We start from the raw sequence: 20,355 nt of genomic DNA, 5'->3' as shown, positions 1-20,355 counted from the left end.
TTTTTTGCTCTGTCTGCAGGATGGAGTGCAGTGGTGCAGTCTCAGCTCACTGCAACCTCTGCCTTCCAGAGCTATTCTCTTGCTTCAGCCTCCCAAGTAGACCACACCCAGCTAATTTTTGTATTTTTAGTAGAGATAGAGTTTCACTATGTTGGCCAGGATGGTCTCTATCTCTTGACCTTGTGATCCACCCACCTGAGCCTCCCAAAGTGCTGGGATTACAAATTTTGATTCTTACAATTAATGTCCATTGTTTGTTTTCCCCTTTGAATTAACCCGAGGAAGGCATTTAAAACAAAAAGTTTATTATTTAGTTTGGTAGTTTATAGTTTGAAGGTAGTGCTTTTTTTGAGACAGAGTCTCGCTTTGTCGCCCAGGTGGGGTGCAATGGCGCTATCTCAGCTCACTGCAGCCTCTGCTTCCTAGGTTCAAGCAATTCTCTGCCTCAGCCTCTGGAGTAGCTGGGATTACAGGTGCCCGCCAGCACGCCTGGCTAATTTTTGTATTTTTAGTAGAGACGGGGTTTCACCATCTTGGCCCAGCTGGTCTTGAACTCCTGACCTCATGATCCAACAGTCTCGGCCTCTCAAAGTGTTGGGATTACAGGCGTGAGCCACTAGTCTTGCCAGTAGCTCTTTTAATTGAGCTCATTCTAAGATAGTTTTAAGAGCCCTCTTACTCAAAGGGAGAACAGTTCTGAAATTTTCCTTATGAAAATGGCAATGAAATAGGGCAGTATACTGCCTGGACTTATTTCAGCATACTGCTTTCCCTTTGTGGGAAATCCTCTGTTTACCTAAGGCTTAAAGAAAGGTAAAGCTATTTTTAGAGGCAATTTAGATAAGCAAATACTTAACACCTGATGGGCTCTGGGGTTTGCCATTCAGATGTAAATTTTGGTTGCTAATTTCTTATGTAAATTATTGGAATAGTGTAGGTTTCTACCCTGCTGGGAGGCAGTTGATTGTCCAGAGGGGTAAAGGACAACCAAATTTTAGGCCTCCAAATACTGCTTTGATTACTTTAGCTTGTGTTTATAGCTGTTTCTGTAAACTTTTCCCTGCCCCCCTTTTAGTTTACTCTGTAACCTTCAAGTTGGAGATAATTGGAGAATGCAAATCTGTTTCTGTGAAGTGAAATCTTTGGCTGTTTTCTTAAGGAAATGCAGATGAAGTTTATAAAGAGGACCTGTCTACTCTTATTCTTTTAAAAAAAGTTAAAATCATTTGCTCTGCAAGAGGCTTGGTTTTAGGACAACATTTCTGTGTTATCTTCAGAAAATGAAATTACTTTGGAACAGATTTTTCAAGTAAACTATTTGTATGCCCGTATCAATAACTTATGTGTCTTTACTTGTAGACTATAAACAGGCTTAGATTCTTCCTTAGGGTACTCTTAACCAGATCTTCTCATACCCTCTGAAAGAAAGACCTTGTCAGTCCTTCAGGGAATTACGCTGCTGGGGAGTCCTAAGGTTTTGTTTTGTTTTTCATTTAGTTTAAGGTTTTAATTGAAATTTAATATTTGATATTTATTAGATTAGTAATCAGACATATTTCTAATAGTGGGAAATAGAACTACTTGTCACACTGGATATTGGGATCCCATAAGTATTGAGATACGATATTTCATAGATTTTGTTTTTAGCTATCCACTCTTTTTTGCAGACGCACACAGCTTATTTTCCATCTGTAAAAGCTAAATTAAATATTGCTCTTTGCATAATGTTTTTACTCTCGTAGGGATCCTTTGTAATATATTTTGTATATTATTAGCTGATCTGAATCCAAGCAATGAGGATTTGGGGGAAACAGTAAATAGATATGTACTTTACAGAAAAAGACCAGCCCCTTGGCAGGTGAGCTTATTCCTAGAATAACTACAGACTGAATTTATAAACTTTTGCTTGACTTGATGACTGTTTTTGGCCTTGAATTGATTTCTTCTGGACTCTGTTCCTAGACTCAGCCTTGCTGTCTCTTTCTTTCCTATTCTGTTCTTAATTAAATTGCCTGTATGCCTTGTGTTGGCAAATAGCTACATGGTAAAAAGATAAAACAGAACTATTTTATTTTATTTTTGAAGAACAGCTTTAAATTTATGAAAGTTAAGAAAATAGTACAGTTTCTATATATCCCCACACAGTTTGTCCTATTTTTAATATCTTCGTATAGGACATTTGCTACAATTAATGAACCAATATTGATATATTTTTATTAATTTTAATAACTAAAGTTTACAGTTCGAGTTCCTTGGTTTTTTCCTAATACCCTTTTCCTGTTCCAGTATCCCATCCAAGATATGACACCAGGTTTGTTATGTCTCGGCCAAGCGCGGTGGCTCACGCCTATAATCCCAGCACTTTGGGAGGCCAAGGCGGGTGGATCACGAGGTCATGAGATCAAGACCATCCTGGTCAACAAGGTGAAACCCCGTCTCTAGTAAAAATACAAAAATTAGCTGGGCATGGCGGTGCATGCCTGTAGTCCCAGCTACTCGGGAGGCTGAGGCAGGAGAATTGCTTGAACCCAGGAGGCGGAGGTTGCGGTGAGCCAAGATCGTGCCATTGCACACCAGTCTGGGTAACAACAGCGAAACTCTGTCTCAAAAAAAAAAAAAAATGGTTATGTCTCCCTAAGGTGCCTTTTGGCTATGACAGTTTCTCAGACTTTCCTTGTTTTTATTTGGTTGGTTTTTTCTTCAGACAGAGTTTCGCTCTTGTTGCCCAGGCTGGGATGCAATGGCATGATCTCAACTCACTGCAATCTCTACCTTCTGGGTTCAATCAGTTCTCCTGCCTCACCTTCCCAAGTAGCTGGGATTACAGGCATGCACTACGATGTCCGGCTAATTTTGTATTTGTAATAGAGACAGGGTTTCTTCATGTTGGTCAGGCTGGTCTTGAACTCCGGACCTCAGGCGGTCTGCCCGCCTCAGCCTCCCAAAGTGCTGTGATTACAGGTGTGAGCTACTGCACCCATAGGACTTTCCTTGCTTTTGATGACCTTGACAGTTTGGGGAGTATTAGGCATATTGTAGGAAACCCCCCATTAGACTTCATCCGATGTTTTTCTCCTTATTCATTGGGGTTATAGCATCTGGGGAGGAATATCACAGAGGTAATTTTTTATCATTCTTTCAAGGATACATACTATCAACATGGTTTATCACTGTTGCTGTTGACCTTGGTCACCTGGCTGAGGGAGTGTCATCTCCACTCTTCTTCCGCTGCATGCTGTGGAAGGAATCCCCAGCTCATGCTTAAGGAGCAGGGAGTTAGACCCACATCCTTGAGGGCAGACTATCTATGTAAATTATTGGAAAATCTGCATGGGAATTCATCTCTTCTTTCCCATTTACTGATGTGTTCAGTAATTTATTTATGTCATTATAGCCATAAATGCCTACATTTACTTTATGTTTATAATTCAATACTAATTTTGTTGCTCAAATTGTTCAGTTTTGGACATTGGGAGCTCTTAGTTCTTGAACCCTTTTTACAAATCCCCATCATTATGGAGTGGATTTAATTTTTTTTAGCATCAAGTAGATTTTCTCTATTCATTGTCGCAGATACCTCTTGACATTTTTTTTGTGAAGGAGGCTAGAAACGTACCTCTTGTAGAATATGGTATTTTGTTTAATAATTATTGCTTTTGACCTCTAGGTGTCCTCATAACATAAGTGGGAAAACCTTCAAAAATTGTAGTACTAAAAACTATTTGTGCGGACTGTGTGGTTTTCATTTTGCCACAGAAATTGCTCCGAAATATCTGTCTTCCCTAGAAAATCCTGCTTTATTCAGGCCTTCTCCACACTAACTGTGCCTTCTCTACTGTATCCCTCTTTAGCCCAGACCAAAATTGTAACTTCTCCCTCTTAGGCTCCCTTTTGCAATGTATTGCTTGAGAAATCTCAACAGAAATGTCAGACTGTGAGCATGGATTACTTTTGCAGCTTGCCAACACTTCAATTTTAAGGACTCATTAGCAAGTGTGAAATAGGTGAATACCAGCACAGTCAATGGCTGGTAGGGGCTGGTGTATCGAATGATGCTCAGAAGTCAATCTGAAAAGGCCACAGGGAAGTCAAGTGACAGAACCCAGCAAAAATAGGCAAGGAAGAATTTATAGGAGAGTTCTCCAACAGACTAGAGGGAGGTGAAACAGTATACAATCATGCACCAAATAACACCATTTCAGTCAATGACTGACTGCATATACAACGTTGGTCCTATAGGTTCCAAAGCTGAAAAATGTCTGTTGCCTGATAACATTGTAGCCATCCTAAAGCAGTACAATGCATTACTCATGTGTTTGTGGTGATGCTGATGTAAAGAAATCTACACTGCCAATCGTATAAAAGTATAGCACATAGAATTAGGTGTAACACATAATACTAGGTAATAAGCGACTATGGGCCGGGTGTGGTGGCGTACACCTGTAATCCCAGGACTTTGGGAGGCTGAGGCAGGTGGATTATGGGGTTGAGAGATCGAGACCATTCTGGCCAACATGGTGAAACCCCGTCTCTACTAAAAATACAAAAATTTGCTGTTGCATGCCTGTAGTCCTGGCTACTCAGGAGGCTGAGGCAGGAGAATCACTTGAACTTGGGAGGCGGAGGTTGCAGTGAGCTGAGATCGCACCACTGAACTCCACTCCAGCCTGGCGACAAAGTAAGACTCCGTCTAAAAAAAAAAAAAATTAAAAAATAAATGACTATGTCATTTTAGAGTGCACTCCTATTTATTAAAACAAAATGTATTTTAAAACAGCCTTGGTCGAGTACTTCAGGAGGTATTCCAGAAGATGGCATTATTGTCATAGGAGATGACAACCCCAAGCATGTTATTGCCCTGAAGACCTTCCAGTGGGACAAGACATGGAGGTGGAAGACAGTGATCTTGATGATCCTGATCCTTTGTAGGCCTAGGCTAATGTGTGTGTTTGTGCCTTAGCTTTTACCAAACTATAGAAATGATCCCTGAAAGTATAGTCTTTGTGCCTTAGTTTTTAACAAAAAAGTTTAAAAAGTAAAAAAAAAAAGTTTCAATACAAAAAACCCTTATAGAATAAAGACATAAGAAAGAAAACATTCTTATACAGCTGTACAATATGTTTGTGTTTTAAGTGTTATTATGAGTCAAAAAGCTTTTTAAAAGTTAAAAAGGTTAAAAAGCTATATTAAGCTAAGGTTAATTTATATTGAAGAAAGAAAAAATTTTAGTACATTTAGTGTTGTCTAAGGGTACAGTGTTTATAAAGTGTACAGTAATGTCCTAGGGCTTCACATTCACTCATTACTTACCCACTGACTCACCCAGAGCAACTTCCAATCCTGCAAGCTCTGTTCATGGTAAGTGCCCTGTACGGTGTGTCATTTTTATCTCTTATATCATGTTTTCACTGTGCCTTTTCTGCAAATACTTAACCATTGTGTTACAACTGCCTATATTGAGTATTGAGTACAATAGCATGCTATCCAGGTTTGTAGACTAGGGGCAAGAGGCTATATATACATTTAGCCTATGTGAGTGGTAGGCTCTGCCTTCTGGATGTGTGAAAGTACATTCTGTGATGTACACACAACAATATCATGTCTTAGAATGCATCCATGTGGTTAAGTGATGAGTGACTGTATATGAATCAGAGGAGGTATTTTTTTGTTTGTTTGTTTTTGAGATGGAGTCTCACTCTGTCACCCAGGCTAGAGTGCAGTGGCATGATCTCGGCTCACTCCGCCTCCCAGGTTCAAGTGATTCTCCTGCCTCAGCCTCCCAAGTAGCTGGGATTACAGGTGCCTGCTGCCACGCCTGGCTAATTTTTTAATTTTTGCATTTTTGCTCTATGTGATGGAAGAGTTTTAGGCTGCTGTTTGTAGGTAGTTGCCTATAGAGTTGAAAGAGGTAGTGTTTTCTTCCTCATGTATGAAAAGCCAAATTGGATTATAGTCACTAAATTTTTACCTTTTTAGCATTTGCTTTTTGGTGTCCTGGAAAAACATATTGATATATTTTATATACAATCTTTTTTTTTTTTTTTTTTTTTTTTTTTTTTTTTTTTTGAGACGGAGTCTTGCTCTGTTGCCAGGTTGGAGTGCAGTAGCATGATCTTGGCTCACTGCAACCTCTGCCTCCCTGGTTTAAGCGATTCTCCTGCCTCAGCCTCCTGAGTGGCTGGGACTACAGGCATGCGCCACCACGCCCAGCTAATTTTTGTATTTTAGTACAGATGGGGTTTCACCATGTTGGCCAGGGTGGTCTCCATTTCTTGACCTCATGACCCGTCTGCCTTGACCTCCCAAAGTGCTGGGATTACAGGCATGAGCCACCATGCCTAGCCTTATGTAAAATCTTTTAATTTGTTGAGTGAGTATGGGGAATGCCTTTAACTTTTGCATCTAGTGAAGAGCTTTTAAAAATAGATTATAATTTCCCTGAAAATATGCTCCCCCCAAAAGCAAATTAGACACATTTATAAAATTACTCTTTCTGTATTATTAACACAGAAAGTTTTCTGAGCTTCCCATCTTTAACCAACAGCCTGTTATGTGTACAAATTAAGTAATATGTCAATACATATGACTGAAAATGAAAACAATTTGAACTTGTATGATAGGCAAAACCACACATATAATAGTCAGCTGGTTTCCATTAACCCTATGTGTGTTAGATGAAAGGCCCTTAGAGCATCTGTCTTAAAAGTAGGATATTTAGACTATTGATTCATTTTTAGAAATTGATAGTGATGCCTATTTAACTTTCATTTATTCCCAACTGTCTTGGAACATTTTTTTATGAATCCCTGGGAATTTACCACTTATTGAAAAATGCTGAATTAGATGATCTTGAGGTTCCACATAACATAATTTGCATAAATTGATACAGACGTGTGGTTCCATCTAGTTCACTTTTTCTAATATAGAGTGAGTCAGTGTTGTAGAAAAATTGCATTACTACTACTTGGTGACAGAGACAGCTCCCCAGGCATCCTGCTTTCCTTTTATTTTATTTTATTTTATTTATTTATTTTTTGAGACATAGTTTTTCTTTTCTCACCCGGGCTATGGTGCAATGGCACAACCTTGGCTCACTGTAACCTCTGCCTCCCAGGTTTAAGCCATTCTCCTATCTCAGCCTTCCAAGTAGCTGTGATTGTAGGTATGTGCCACCATGCCTGGCTAATTTTTGTATTTTTAGTAGAGACAGAGTTTTACCATGTTGGCCAGGCTGGTCTCTAACTCCTGACCTCAGGTGACCTTCCCTCCTGGGCCTCCCAAAGTGCTGAGATTACAGGCATGAGCCACCATTCCTGGCCTGCATCCTGCTTTCCTTTAATAGGACAACCATGAACTAGATTTATGTCTGTAAACCTGTGTTTACTGTCTATATGCAAATTAGTAACTCCTTTGATGAAAATAAATTAGTGTTTCTTTCAGTACTTTAATATGACTCCTAAATTTCGTATTTTAGAATTTGATGAAAAAGACTGTGTTCACCCCTCATAGTTTTAGCAATGTATTGTAATTGTTCTTAGCTTCTCTTTTGCCACGTTCAATAGTATGCTTTTTGTTTGTTTTCACTGTGGCAGACTTCCTCTGTCTTACATCACGGAGCATTACTGAACTCATTATGTAACCTTGGACAAGTTTCCTAACCTTTATGAACCTCAGTTTCTCCATCTATGAAAAGGAGATAGTACCTGTCTTGAGTATTGAGAGGATTAAATAAGATAATCTATATAGTAGCACTGTGCTTGGCTATGGCAAGTGCTCCGTAAGTTTTAGCTGCCATCACCATCATCATCATCATCATCATCATCATCATCATCAATTCCCAGCTTCCAAACCTGTGAGTCCTGGTCCTTAACAGGGTTAGGCACAGCAGATTTTTTTTTTCTTTTTTCCAAAGGATTCCAGGTACCTATAGGCTCCAAAAAATGTTTGTAAACTAAGTAATATGACCCACATGTCTAATGACTATTTTCTAAATAAATGTAGATGATATCTTGACCATAAATGCAGATTCATTTAAAATTGCTAAAGAATTAATGTGTTTATATTTTTTCTTAATTCAAGAACTTTTAGAGTTAAATTGACTTTTAGAGTTTAAATTGACTTTTGTTAATGTTAAAGAGGGATCTATAAGCTTGAAATGATTGACCCTGTATTCTTTATCATTTTATTCTTTCTCCTGTTGACTTATCCGAGTTCTATTAGGCTTGCTTTTGAGGTTTAACGACCAAAATGATATGGTAAATTTAATATGCCCCACAGCTTCATCCATTTTTTAAAATTCGAATTGTAATTTTTTTTTTCTTTAAGAAAAATTTATACAGGGTCTTGCTCTGTCACCCAGGCTGGATTGCAGTGGCATAATCTTGGCTCACTGCAACCTCTGCCTCCCTGGCTTAAGGGATCCTCCCATCTCAACCTCCCCGATAGCTGGGACTACAAGCACTCACCACCAGGCCTGACTAATTTTTTTGTAGAGATGGGGTTTCGCCATGTTGCCCAAACTGGTCTTGAACTGCTGGACTCAAGCAATCTGCCCTCCTTGGCCTCCCAAGGTGTTGGGATTACAGGCATGAGCCACTGCATCTGGCCTCATCCGATGTTTTGATGTTTTTTTTCTTTTTCTTTTTTTTTTTTTTTATTCCCATGCCAGTAACTGATGGCATTCAATTATCTGTTGACACTTGGTTAAAATCATAATGTGAATTGATGCTAGGAGAATCTAGCATGGTTTTTCTCTACTTTTTTATTGAGCAGTGATAATGGTGCTCTCCTCAGGTTTGTGTATGGAGAGATAGGTGTCTTCCTTGCTTCCAAAATTTTCTGAAATAGCATTTTTTCTTTTCCGTTTCTGAGAGCAAGTTTCATGCTGTTGCCTAGGATGGAGTGCAGTGGCATGATCTTGGCTCACTGCAACCTCCGCCTCCCAGGTTCAAGCGATTTTCCTGCCTCAGCCTCCCAGGGCACTGGGATTACAGGCATGTGCCACCGTGCCTTTTTTTTTTTTTTTTTAATTTCAGCAATGCTTTATAGTTTTCAGTGTACAAATCTTTTACCTCTCTGATTACATGTATCCCAAAATATTTATTCTTTTTGATGCTATTTTAATCGGACTTTTTTTTAATTTTTTTATATGTAATAGAGACGTGGTATCACCATGTTGGCCAGGCTGGTCTCAAAACTCCTGACTTCGGGTGATCCATCCACCTCAGCCTCCCAAAGTGCTGGGATTCCAGGTATGAGCCACTGTGCCTGGCCTGAAATAGCATTTGTCATACTTTTATTCAGCCTCTCTTGGTTTTAAATGACAGAAACCTAAGTGGCTTAGGAAAATGAAGAAATTATTGAAAGAATTCCAAAGCAGAACGTTTCATGGCCAAATCATGGGAAGGGCAGATACAGCAGACCCAGGGATTCAAATATTGCCAGAACAATCTTTCAGCCTCCTCCCTGTGCTGATGGAGTTCCCTCCCAGGTCAAGGAAGAGGGCTGCCACAAAGCAGACTGAGCCATGCTCTACCTGCCTCCATGTTCAGATTTCCTAGGGTCTCAACCAGATGGACCTAATATTGGGTGTCCACCGTTGGACCAATCAGCTATGGCCAGAACATTGGGCTATCAAAGTGGCCCAGCTGGATCAGGTGCCAGCTCCACATCAGTTTGGAGTGTCACAACTCCCTAGGGGAGTCATATGATTAGAGTACAGACAGAATCATTCCCCAGAAGATTTGCAGCAGAACTGCAGCCATCCCCTTTAACACTATCTTTGTGATTCTTGGTTCCTTATACATTCTTCCAATTGACTACAATGTGACTTCTTGGAAGAAGATATATTTTGTTCAATTGTATATCTCCTGGTCTAGGACAGCATCTGTTGTAAATGTTTGTTTAATAAATCATGAACTGATGAATTCATATAATACATTGTGATATACAAAGTGGTTATTTAAGATTTTATTGCATCTTGTCCTGTCATGTCAAGTCATGGTAAAAAGTGAAATGCTCTAACAGTTCTGGCCTATTCATCTAGGAGTCACCCAAATTCTGAGCTTCAGTCTCTTCCTCTATGAAAAAAAGAGTATCTCTATTCTGACATTGTCCCCATTTAGAGAAGTGAATTTGCATTGGAAGTAAAATCATTGTATTATATGTATATAAAAATTACATGGGTTTCAGAGTTTGTTGTGTATTCATCATTGCCTCACTTGTGAACCAGAAAATATAAAGTTTTTGACTGAAGCAGATGGAAATATTTCCTTTCAGTGTCTTTTCAGCTTGTTCAGAGGGCCACACTTGATAGATTTTTCTTCTGGTTGGAGTATATGGGCTTTAATTTAGTCCTTAATAGTGATTCCCACAAATAAATCTACTCTACAAATGAGTGATAAGGAGATACAATCTCACTAAACATTTCACTGTGTCCTTTTTTTTAAAACTGGTTTTTAGGTTTTTGTCAAGCAGGAAAGGATTTGCGTTTGGTATCACTGTGTATGGAACAAATTGACATTCCAGCAGGATTCCTCCTGGTGGGGGCCAAGTCTCCCAATCTGCCTGAACACATCCTAGTTTGTGCTGTTGACAAGCGATTCCTACCAGATGATAATGGGAAAAATGCACTTTTAGGTGAGTATTTCATGCCTGTAAAATTCCTTCCAAGATGAGGGATTTAATTTTAAAAAATATACCAAATGATCATTTGGGGATTATATAGTGGAATTTTAGTGAAACTGAGCAGATGGTTTAGTTCAATTATGAGACTTTTTTCTTTTAGTAATTTCTTAAAATTTTTTTTTTCTTTTTTGAGATGGAGTTTTGCCCTTGTCACCCAGGCTAGAGTGCAGTGGCACAATCTTGGCTTGCTGCAACTTCTGCCTCCTGGGTTCAAGTGATATTCCTGCCTCAGCCTCCTGAGTAGCTGGAATTATAGGCGCCCACCACCACGCCCTGCTAAGTTTTATATTTTTAGGAGAGACAGGGTTTCACCATGTTGGCCAGGCTGGTCTCAAACTTCTGACCTCAGGTGATCTGCCTGCATTGGGCTCCCAAAGTGCTGGGATTACAGGCATGAGCCACCACTCTGGCCTTTTCATTTTTATTCATTCTGAAAACACTTACCTTAAATAAATGACTTTTTTGACCTGGCATTTTTAAAAAGCATGCAATTTATCAAAAATTAATATTTTACAAAGGAAAGAGAATTTACTCTCTCTAGTCATTGATTTGGACCTGATATCAAGTCAACTCTTAATTGTGCATCTGTGGATTATTCCCTTTGTAGATTATTTGTTGTTTTTCCATACCACCCATTATTTCTAGCTATACTTACGTGATGTGATTCTCACTTTATATTTAACATTAGTTCAACCAAAATTACTAGGACCATATATCTTTATATCTCTATATGATATAAAATGTAAATGACTTTATCTCAGAATTATTTTACTTTCTGTTGTTAGAGTCTGGGCTTTTTCACAACATAGCTTCCCTATATCATAGGAAATAACAGACTTGATTTATTTTATTTTAAATGATTAAAAAGATAAGAAAACACATGAGATTTGTTGCTTTTTTACTGCTGCATTTCTCTACTGTTGTTTTTGTTTCTAAGAATTTTTCTTACTATAGATGAAATCATGTTTTAGGCACAAATATCAGTAAAAAGGAAAAAAATAGGTCAGTGAATTCAAATATTGCATTTATCATGATGTGTATTTGTTTTTGTAGTCTGATACATTCTTCCTAGTTATATAGTATCATCAGAAAGTCTAGCAATACATTGATCAATATCTTGAGCCAGAAAGTAACCCTGCACATGCCTCATAGAAGTTCCTTAAATTATAGTTTAAAGGCTTCTCATGGTTCATAGGAAAAGAAATGGTAATTTTCATTTTTCATGAGGCTCTCATTAAAAAAAAAATTTCACTTTGTTTTAGTGAAATTGAGCAGATGGTTTAATATAGAAGTCTAATGATAAATCTAATATGCTGGACTAAAATAGCAAAGAAGATCCAATTATTCATTTTTTCATTCAGCAGTATTTATTCAAAATGACGGAAATCAGACTAGGCTCTGATGTAGGAACACAGCAATTATAAGACACAGTCCTATTTCTCACAGAGCTTACTGCATAGTAGGCTATAGTAGAACAACTTCAGAAAACTTTTTAGCATTTGAAAAGCATTATAGTCTCATCTAATGAAACAGTTCAGGTGTGGCTCTGACTGTAGACAATGAAAATCTCTCATAATGCATTTTTTGTTTAATGATTTTTTGTAACTAGAGAATCCTCTTAGAATATGTCATGGAAAAGACACAGAAAACACCATCAGAGTAATAGACTTCATAATCCTTAGAAATCAGAAGACCATGGGTTTTGGAATCAGAACTGTGTTCGAATCCCAGATTTGCCACTTAGCACTTTAAGAACTTCAGCACTTTAAGTTCAGTATTTTAAGAACTTAAAGTCTTAGATTGTCCATGCATATAATAGGGCCATTAACACCTACCTTGTGGAGTCATAAAGATCAAATGAGATGATGTCTTTAAAGTACCCACCCAGCACGGTGCTTGGGACATAGTATTTGCTCTTCAAATGGTAGTTATTTTACTATTGTACTTATTAAGTACCCTTACAGACTTGGAACCTTGCTAACTTTCTCCAGCCTTGTAAGTGGACATAATTTTTCACTAACCACTTCTCCATGTAAAAGTGCAGTGTAGCAACAAAATGTCAGGTTTTTCTTAAATTAGCACATTGTTGAGATTTTTACATGTTTAGTACTCTATTGTCCAAAAACTAATACACATCCAATATTTCTTAAAGTGGATGATTTTCATATGCAGTAAAATATAGTGGGAAAAAATGTTTAAGCTTCCACTGTTCTAGAACACCTATGGATTCCAATATCAATTTGTCTAAATTTTAATATAAATTACGCAGATTCCAAAGACTGTGGGGGAATTGATTTAAACATATATTGATCCAGTTGGTAGTGCCTGTGACCCAAATCTACCGTGCAATTGGAAGACTTGATTGCTAGAAAAACTAGAAGGTAATTTGGCTGTGAGTGGTATTATTTTTTGTTTTCAATGACAACAAGAATGTTAAGCAGATAAAATATCCCTTGAAGGAAGGCTAATGCTGAAATCATACAGAGTTTTTTAAATGGACTGTAGGATTCTAACTCTTTTATATTGTTAACTTATTATTAATGTGAAGATCCTCTCCTTTGCAGATTATTCAGACCCATGGCTTTTCTTCCTCTTCACACTCTTGCTTTTCACCTCAAAATAGACAGAGGAAAAGATAAACAATCACACTCAACATCAGTACTTTGTTAATTCTAATTCTCACACTAATCTTTTCTAAACCACTTGGACCTATCAGTTAAAAGCTTCATGTTTTGGCACTGTTCTTGATTATTTTGACTGAAAGGTTCTTGTAGCTTTTTTCTGTGTCTTGGGTATGGCATATCTACTTCACAGGTCAGGCAGTTTTCCATGAAGGTACAATGATCAGACCTGAATGTAATTTCCACAAAGTCAGGGGCTTTGTTTGCTTTGTTCAGTGCTAAAAAACCTGGTACCTACAACAGTCTCTAGCACATAATAGAGTACAGTATTTGTTGGATGCATGGATGGACGGATGGATGGGTGGGTGGATGGATGGATGGATGGATGGATGGATGGATGACTTTGGTGACCTAAGCAGCCATTGGCAACCTTTTTTTGGCGGGGAGGTACTACTACTTTAAGATATTAGCCAAATAGTCAAATGCTCTCAAATATAATCCATCTCTGAATATATTTTAAGTCATTTATGCAATTGTTTACATGTCTATAGAGTGGCAGTAATAAATTATTAATTCTATGTAATCGTCCAGAGGTTATGAATATGTTTTTCACCACTGTTTCCTCAGTGTTTAGGAAACTGCCTAGCATATAGGTAGATGCTCAATAAATAGTTGTGTATTGAATAATAATAAACTGGACTTCCTGTATATAAATGCTTTGAATTGATGGTTAGCATTCTGAGATTAGGATATTGTGAGATAGGCTATCTTTAATCCTTTTGGCTTTTCTCTTCTCTATTTATATATCTTTATTTATTTATTTTTAAAATTTTTTTGAGTTGGACTCTTGCTCTATCGCCCAGGCCAGTGTGCAGTGGCACAATCTTGGCTCACTGTAACCTCCGCCTCCTGGGTTCAAGTGATTCTCCTGCCTCAGTCTCCCACTTAGCTTTGACTACAGGCGCATGCCACCATGTCCAGCTAATTTTTTGTGTATATTTTTTTTTAGTAGAGATGGGGTTTTACCATGTTAGCCAGGATGGTCTTGATCTCCTGACCTTGTGATCTGCCCGCCTCAGCTTCCCAAAGTGCTGGAATTAAAAGCATGAGCCACCGCACCCAGCCTTTTATATGTCTTTGTTAATTATAAATATATATCAGATTGAGGCCGGGCGCGGTGGCTCACGCTTGTAATCCCAGCATTTTGAGAGGCCGAGGCAAGTGGATCACAAGGTCAGAAGTTCGAGACCAGCCTGGCCAAAATGGTGAAACCCCATCTCTACCAAAAATACAAAAAAAAAATTAGCCGGGTGTGGTGGTGCCTGCCTGTAATCCCAGCTACTCAGGAGGCTGAGGTAGGAGAATTGCTTGAACCCGGAAAGGGGAGGTTGCAGTGAGCCAAGATCGTGCCATTAAACTCCAGCCTGGGCAATAGAGCAAGACTTCGTCTCAAAACAAAACAAAACAATACACACATACACACACACACACATACACACGTTGGTTTAGGGGTCTAAAAAAAGTATATCACTTCATCAGTGAATTTGTTTTCAGTTATTTACATATAGAGATATTGCCTTTATACAATATGGAATGCCCTTTCTTATTACAACTTTTTTGTCCTGTTAATCTATATAATAGTAAATACATTGTGTCCTCATCAGACACAACTAGAAGAACTCACTCTCTTACTGTCTGCTTTTACTCTGTGTATTAAGGGGGACTGAAAGCTGATTTTTATTTTTCCTGAGATGGAGTTTCACTCTTGTTGCCCAGGCTGGAGTACAGTGGCACCATCTCAGCTCACTGCAACCTCCACATCTTGTGTTCAAGTGATTCTCCTGCTTCAGCCTCCTGAGTAGGTGGGATGACAGGCACGTGCCTCCATGCGCAGCTAATTTTTGTATTTTTAGTAGAGATGGGGTTTCACCATGTTGGCCAGGCTGGTCTCAAGCTCCTGACCTCATGATCTGCCCACTTCAGCCTCCCAAAGTGCTGGGGTTACAGGCATGAGCCACTGTGCCCGGCCAAAAAAGTTGATTTTCAGTAAAGCAAGATGCAGCTTTTCATCCTACCAGTTTTCTCTGTTTCTTCTTTTTTGCATGTCGCCTGCTCCCACCAGGTCACCAAAGTTTTTATTCCATTTGATTTGTCTGAGTGAGGAATTATTCAGATATTAGATCTAAAGGAATAATAAGCTAGTATAAATAAAGAAGTGTTAGAAAAGGGGAAATGGGAATCTCAAGGAACTCCTGTCGGAAAGTATAGCTAAATCTCACAGAAACTTGAAACTGACAAAGCCCTGAATTTGCACATCTAGCCCGTGCTCTGCTGTCCTCTTCACAGATCAGCTTTCTCTTCATGGTCCTTGGTTCCCATACCTTAGCTTACATGTGGCTGACATAGCCCTAATTTGGATTCCAATTTTATAAACCCTTACAAATTCAGCCTCCAGTACACTGCCTGACTTTTTGTATTTATTTCAAAATTCCAAGACAAAGAGTCTGACTGTCCCAGACTGAGTCAGACGATGAGGCACAGGCTCACCAGCTGTGGCCATGGAGGTAAGTTCAAGTGGTAGAGAGGGCAGAGAACCAGGGTGAAGACGCAGGTTCTCTTAGAAGGAGTATGTGGGGAAGAAATAATAGACATTCTAGAGCCAAGCTTTTTATTATATTATGTGCTCCATTTCCTTAACCATTACTATATTTATCTACTCTATTTCCTTATCCATTATTTTTTAGAGCAGCATTTAAATTATTTCCAGTCTTTCACTGTTGTAAAATAACTGCTAAAAAAGATGTGTACCTCGTTTTTTTCCCTCTGAATTATTTCCTTGAAATTGAGACGTTTTCGGGGCAAAGAATGCGAATGTTTCTATGCTTTTTAATACGTGAAAGTATTGTATCAACTTACAAGGCCATTAGTAACATTGGTTTTCCTCACTTCAGGGTTTTCTGGAAATTGTATTGGTTGCGGAGAAAGAGGATTTCGATATTTCACGGAATTTTCAAACCACATTAACTTGAAGCTCACCACTCAGCCAAAGAAGCAGAAGCACTTAAAGTACTACCTAGTCAGAAGCTCCCAGGGTGTGCTTTCTAAGGGACCTCTTATCTGCTGGAAAGGTAGTCAATTTCCAGGAAGAAAAGGGGAGGGAATGGAGATTTTACAATGGTGACAAGTGAACCGTACAAGGTTCAGGGTTCAGGTGCGATACTGATAAATATCTCAAGTTCAGAAGGATATCCAAAAATGTAAAGCCTTCTGGTAGGTTATTTGGCTTGCCCCTTACTATTTTTAACAGAGACAATTCAAGTTTAGGAAAGTGCATGTTGGCCGGGCACAGTGGCTCATGCCTGTAATCCCAGCACTTTGGAAGGCCAAGGCGGGCAGATCATGAGGTCAAGAGATCAAGACCATCCTGGCCAACATGGTGAAACCCTGTCTCTACTAAAAATACAAAAATTAGCCAGGCGTGGTGGTGGGCACCTGTAATCCCAGCTACTTGGGAGGCTGAGGCAGGAGAATTGCTTGAACTTGGGGAGATAGAGGTTGCAGTGAGCAGAGATCGCACCACTGCACTCCAGCCTGGTGACAGAGCGAGACTTCATCTCTAAATAAATAAAGGAAAGTGCATGTTTCTGTATTTGTCTCTTGGGAAAGGAGTACAGCTTTCAGGGGCAAAAATGGACTCTTTCTAGCTCTTCCATCGTTTAGAGAGGACCTCAGGGTGATAGCTCCCTTTTTCTCTGTTTAATTTCTTTGGAGGTTCTCCAGCATTTTTTCTATTTTAACTAGACCTAAACATACTTAGAATAAACATTAATGTTCTTTTCATAATAACCTGGGAAAATACACTATTAAGTTGGCAAAGTGTTATTTCTTATACATTAGAAAGAACTTATTTATAAAAATGAATCCAGTTGAAAATTCACATCTTCATGTGCTTGATAGGAATTGACAGAAGTTCTCTTCACTGTGCTACAGAAAAAAAAAGTATTTAATTATTATCCTATTGATCAGTTTCTTGGATGCTAAGATTTTTTTTCTCCATTTGATATTTATCTTTAATGTTTCTATTTGATGTCTACACAAGATTTTTGCCTGACTATGAAAAACAGCATCATATTCCAAATTACAACTGCAGATTTGTTTCTGAGCCCTTCACCTTAATTTCTCTTGGTTACCTTTGAAGTAGCATTATATGGTTCTTTAGGAAATGGGTACATATTCCAAGACAGGTATTATCAGAACTTAAAGCTTGTGACCACTAAATCATAAGCTGGATAATTATAGATAAGTCTTTATCCCATACTTACCTGGCAGGGGAGATACCATGATCACGAAGGTGGTTTTCCCATGGCAAGCTTATCCATTGCACTCAGTATGTGCTGACCCCTGTGATTTCCCCAAATGTGGGCAACTCGACTGCATAATTTGTGGTAGTAGGGGACTGTGTTTGCACTTTCCCCTGGTTTTTCGTAAAAAAAAAAGAAAAAAAAAGGAAAAAGAAAGTCTTTATCCTATTTAAGGATTTTTCTCATAAAAATCAATTGAATATCATAAATCCTAAGAAAAGGATAAAAATAGGATAGATATTACCTCCCTCCCTTTTAATTTCCTTCTTTAGCCTTGTTTTGGTTGTATAAAATACTTTTAACTTCTTAGTACTCAATGGCAATTCTTCTTTCTTTTTTTTTTTTTCTTTTTGAGACAGGAGCTTACTCTGTTGCCCAGGCTAGAGTATAGTGGCTCACTACAACCTCCCCCACCCTGGGCTCAAGTGATTGTCCCACCTCAGTCTCCCAAGTAGCTGGGACTACAGATGAACACCACGTGCCTGGCTAAATTTTGTATTTTTTGTAGGGATAGGATTTTGCCATGTTGCCTGGGCTGATCTCAAGCTGAAGTGATCCACCCACTTCGGCCTCTCAAAATTGTAGCATTACAGGGATGAGCCAGCATGCCTGGCCTCTTCTTCCTAATAAAGAATAACATTTGTGAAAGAAACCTCACGTTTATAATAGTTGCTATTTTGGAACTGAAATTATATCTATATAATTTATATATGTACACATAATAGCAATATACATGTATGTATATATTACATATTGGAGATACGCTCTTAGGCTAGAATACAATAGCTCTTCATAGAAAGCCATAGCATAGAAAGTTACAGAAAACTGCTTCCAGTCCTTGTATGTGTCGGATAAACTTGGAGATATTCTAAAAAACCGTCTATAATTAACTTTGTCATATATAATCATTTATATTCCTTTTTCACATGCTACTTTTTGAGACTAATAGGGTAAAATTTTGTTGGAAGTTAACAGTCCCACAGGCTGTCCTAGTATTTACTTTCTACCTGAATCAGTACAAAGCACTATTAAAATATGCCAGAGGCCCATTAATACTGATTTGCTTAAAATGAAGCTTGGTATAGCATGATCAGTACCACTTTGAATATAGTCTCCTTTAATAAGAACTGGGAATAATATTAATTTGAGCATAAATTTTTCTCTACTGCCTACACATTTTTTTTGCTTCTGTTTTTGAACCTAAATTAAGGTTATGAAGAGAAGGTTGTAGGCAGCCTAGACAGACCCTTGGTTACTTTTTATACATAAACCAATCCCAGGTAGGATGTTAACTGGTATTGAAAGACTTACTAGGTTTTCATAAATTACTAATGTTTTAGCCTCTGACTTACCCATTAAACTACCATGACTATATTGGTTATGAGTATTTTTCCTCTGGGAACTAGTATATAGGGAACAAAAATCCAATTTTTTTTGAAACTATTTATTTGCCTTCCAAACAAAAGCACTGTGTTCACTAGTTTAAATATTCTGTTGGAGTCAGGATTGGGGAAGGGAATCTCTAGAGAGGTGGCTGCCGCTTAAGGAGCAGCAATTTAATTTAGAGATTTTATAGATTGTGTCCCCATCACCTGTTTTAACAAAACACTGATTATTTCATACAATGTGATTTTTACTCTTTTCCAGAATGTAGAAGCCGACAATCCTCTGCTTCTTGCCAAACTATTAAACCAAGCTCTTCAGTGTCCTCAACTGTGACCCCAGAAAATGGGACAACTAATGGATACAAAGCAGGATTCACTCAGACAGGTATGGGGTATTTTCTTTTGGCATTTCAAGCATCACATGTATATTTAATGAGGCTTTTTTTTTTTTAAATACTTCCTGCTGGCTGGTTTGAATAGAGAGATTTCAAAATAAAGGTATTACTTGAGTTACTATTAGAATTAGAACTCAGCCTTGAGATGGATTCATCTTTGGATGACCAGGACCGAAGTCCTTATAGTCCTGACAGTTGTCAGGAAATTTAGCTGAAGCCTAGGACCTCATTCTAGGGGAGACTGACAGTGGGCAGTAAGTAGAAATGCAGACATGAGGGAAGTCTGCATCATAGCCATTCATTGGCAAGTACTGGGGACACAGTCATGAAGACTGGAGTTCCAGGGTAGTGGGCAGGGCTCTAACTAACTGGACTACAAAGCAAGGTCCTAGGCTACGATTATGGATGACAATGGATGAATCTAGGATCTACTTTCTAGTGGTACAAGAGAGGGACTTAGTTATGAGTAACTAGATAAAATCTTAGTGCCTGAAACTAGGTCACAACATCAGGGCAGGATCAGCAGAATGACTGATCTACTACTGAGCAGATAAGCTACTCATCTGAGGCTTCTAAAAATTCCTCCAGTATAGAGCACCGGCCCAGGCCCTGAAGCCAAGATAAGATTCCAAGTGGGGCCAGGCACGTGGCTCATGCCTGTAATCCCAGCACTTTGGGAGGGTGAGGCAGGCAGATTGCCTGAGGTCGGGAGTTCAAGACCAGCCTGGTCAGCATGGAGAAACCCCGTCTCTACTAAAAATACAAAATTAGCTGGGTGTGGTGGTGTGTGCCTGTAATCCCAGCTATTTGGGAGGCTGAGGCAGGAGAATTGCTTGAACCCGGGAGGCGGAGGTTGCAGTGAGCCGAGATCACATCATTGCACCCCAGCCTGGACAACAAGAGTGAA

The 20,355-nt window shown here is 38.7% G+C and overlaps 1 protein-coding gene and 1 non-coding gene across 5 annotated transcripts in view; both read left to right on the top strand.

Annotated features, from left to right (window-relative positions):
• Positions 1–20,355, top strand: part of GREB1L (GREB1 like retinoic acid receptor coactivator) — a 315,577-nt gene that overhangs the window by 159,879 nt on the left and 135,343 nt on the right. For all 4 annotated transcript variants that reach the window (XR_005195569.1, XM_017498857.2, XM_017498849.2 and 1 more), the window contains exons 5-7: positions 10,462–10,638; positions 16,259–16,435; positions 19,316–19,438. Coding sequence is in view for 3 of the 4 variants with exons in the window: in XM_017498857.2 (XP_017354346.1) it covers positions 10,462–10,638; positions 16,259–16,435; positions 19,316–19,438 (477 nt within the window). In the remaining variant the exon portion in view is untranslated. The remainder of the gene's footprint in view (positions 1–10,461; positions 10,639–16,258; positions 16,436–19,315; positions 19,439–20,355) is intronic.
• On the top strand, positions 17,622–17,784 carry LOC119467169. The gene has a single exon (XR_005195700.1). It is a non-coding gene; the product is annotated as a U1 spliceosomal RNA (small nuclear RNA).

The sequence above is a fragment of the Cebus imitator genome, unplaced genomic scaffold (assembly GCF_001604975.1).
Source record: "Cebus imitator isolate Cc_AM_T3 unplaced genomic scaffold, Cebus_imitator-1.0 Scaffold12, whole genome shotgun sequence".
Classification (NCBI taxonomy): Eukaryota; Metazoa; Chordata; class Mammalia; order Primates; family Cebidae; genus Cebus; species Cebus imitator.
The sequence above is the reverse complement of the archived record's forward strand: the minus strand, read 5'-3'. Positions and strand labels throughout refer to the sequence as shown.